The sequence below is a fragment of the Aplysia californica genome, unplaced genomic scaffold (assembly GCF_000002075.1).
Source record: "Aplysia californica isolate F4 #8 unplaced genomic scaffold, AplCal3.0 scaffold00015, whole genome shotgun sequence".
Lineage (NCBI taxonomy): Eukaryota > Metazoa > Mollusca > Gastropoda > Aplysiida > Aplysiidae > Aplysia > Aplysia californica.
Genome location: NW_004797285.1, coordinates 1429853 through 1431267, shown reverse-complemented (window position 1 = coordinate 1431267; position 1415 = coordinate 1429853). Strand labels below are relative to the sequence as shown.

The 1415-nt window shown below is 37.2% G+C and overlaps 1 protein-coding gene across 1 annotated transcript in view; it reads right to left on the bottom strand.

The window, feature by feature from the left end:
* LOC101863072 (polypeptide N-acetylgalactosaminyltransferase 5) overlaps window positions 1–1415 on the bottom strand; it is a gene marked incomplete in the record, with an annotated part of 31738 nt that overhangs the window by 11515 nt on the left and 18808 nt on the right. The window contains 1 exon segment of the mRNA XM_013085318.2: window positions 1077–1290. Within this exon segment, the coding sequence (XP_012940772.2) occupies window positions 1077–1290 (214 nt within the window).

The following is a 1415-nucleotide window of genomic DNA, read 5'->3' as shown; positions in this document are numbered from 1 at the left end:
TGTGTGTGTGTGTGTGTGTGTGTGTGTGTGTGACCAGAAGTGGTTGTTTGGTTTGGGAATTTATCATTCTGATTCTCTATAGATTCAAACTGACGGAACTTCTCTATGATATAAAAAAAGGCCTTGAGGGCACTTTAGCATTCTTTTCGTGCCTTGTGCAGAGCTTACGAAATGTAAGGGATGGTGAGTTGGTGAAGAGGCAATTTTAAATATAAAAAGCTCTCTGTTTTTTCACTTAACTTAACCATGATCTCAGCATGGATAGGAAATTTGAGAATATCAATGTAAACTTCTGTTGGCTTGTTATACTGCAGTTGCTGGCAACATGATAAGACTGTTGCGACTTTAAGTGGAAGGCCTGATGAGACCTGGTGCGTAATGCTACAAAAATGGGGGGACAGGATTGAAAAATGGATTGCCTTTTCATGTGCCATACAGAGCAAGCTGCAGTCTCGAGGAAAATATTTACAAAAGAAGTTGTAAAGGTTTTTCTTTTGGTGTATATTTGTAGAGTATTGCGAAATATTGTTAAAATATCATTATACTAATCCCGGAATTTTGAACATTAAAAAAAATCATTTCTCAATCCGTGGTATCAGCTACAAGTGCTCCAGAAACAGTCTGTCGAAATTCAAATTTTAAATGTTTTTTAAAAAGCAAGACAAATACATAATTTAGAGTTACAGTTGTTAAAAGAATGAAATAGTTATTTTCTCTCTGAAAAAAAAAAGCTTTCTGGGCCTATAACATTTTAACAGCTTGCCGACGATAAGCGGTATAAGAACACAACAGAATATGTTTTTTTGTGCACAAAATCACTCACGTTAATCTTGGGAAAACGTACACAGTCAAAGTTTTTTTTACATGTAAAGGTGTAAAATACAAAAATCTACTCTGAACGTGTCTGTAAGCACATTTTCAGCCACTCAACCAGCAATTTAGACTTTTTAATGTTGTTAGATAGTTCAAGACTGTCTCAGAATAATATCTTTGATTAAGTTTTAATTGCATATTATACCCAGTGCACCTATCATTGTCTAAACGCATCTCAAAACCCTGCAAAAAGCACAACGTACTTTACGGGATCTGAAAGAGTTTTGCGCTCAACACCATCCACTACGCCTGGAGAGATCCAGCTGAAATTCAAATCCCAGTCGGTGCCGCCACGATTTTGTTGCAGATTCTTCTTGAATATAAACTGAAACGTTTTCCAGTCGATGCTGTCAGTCGAAGGAACGGCCAAAACGGAGTCGTCCTCTTTGATTCTTTGCAGCAAAGGTTCCAGCCACCCTGGAAACAGCGACAGAATTTGAAATTTAAGGAAAATACAGCGAAGCAAAGGGGTTATGGCATCAAAGCAACAAACAAAAAATAGACATACAAACATTCAAACAAACCACTACCACCACCACCAC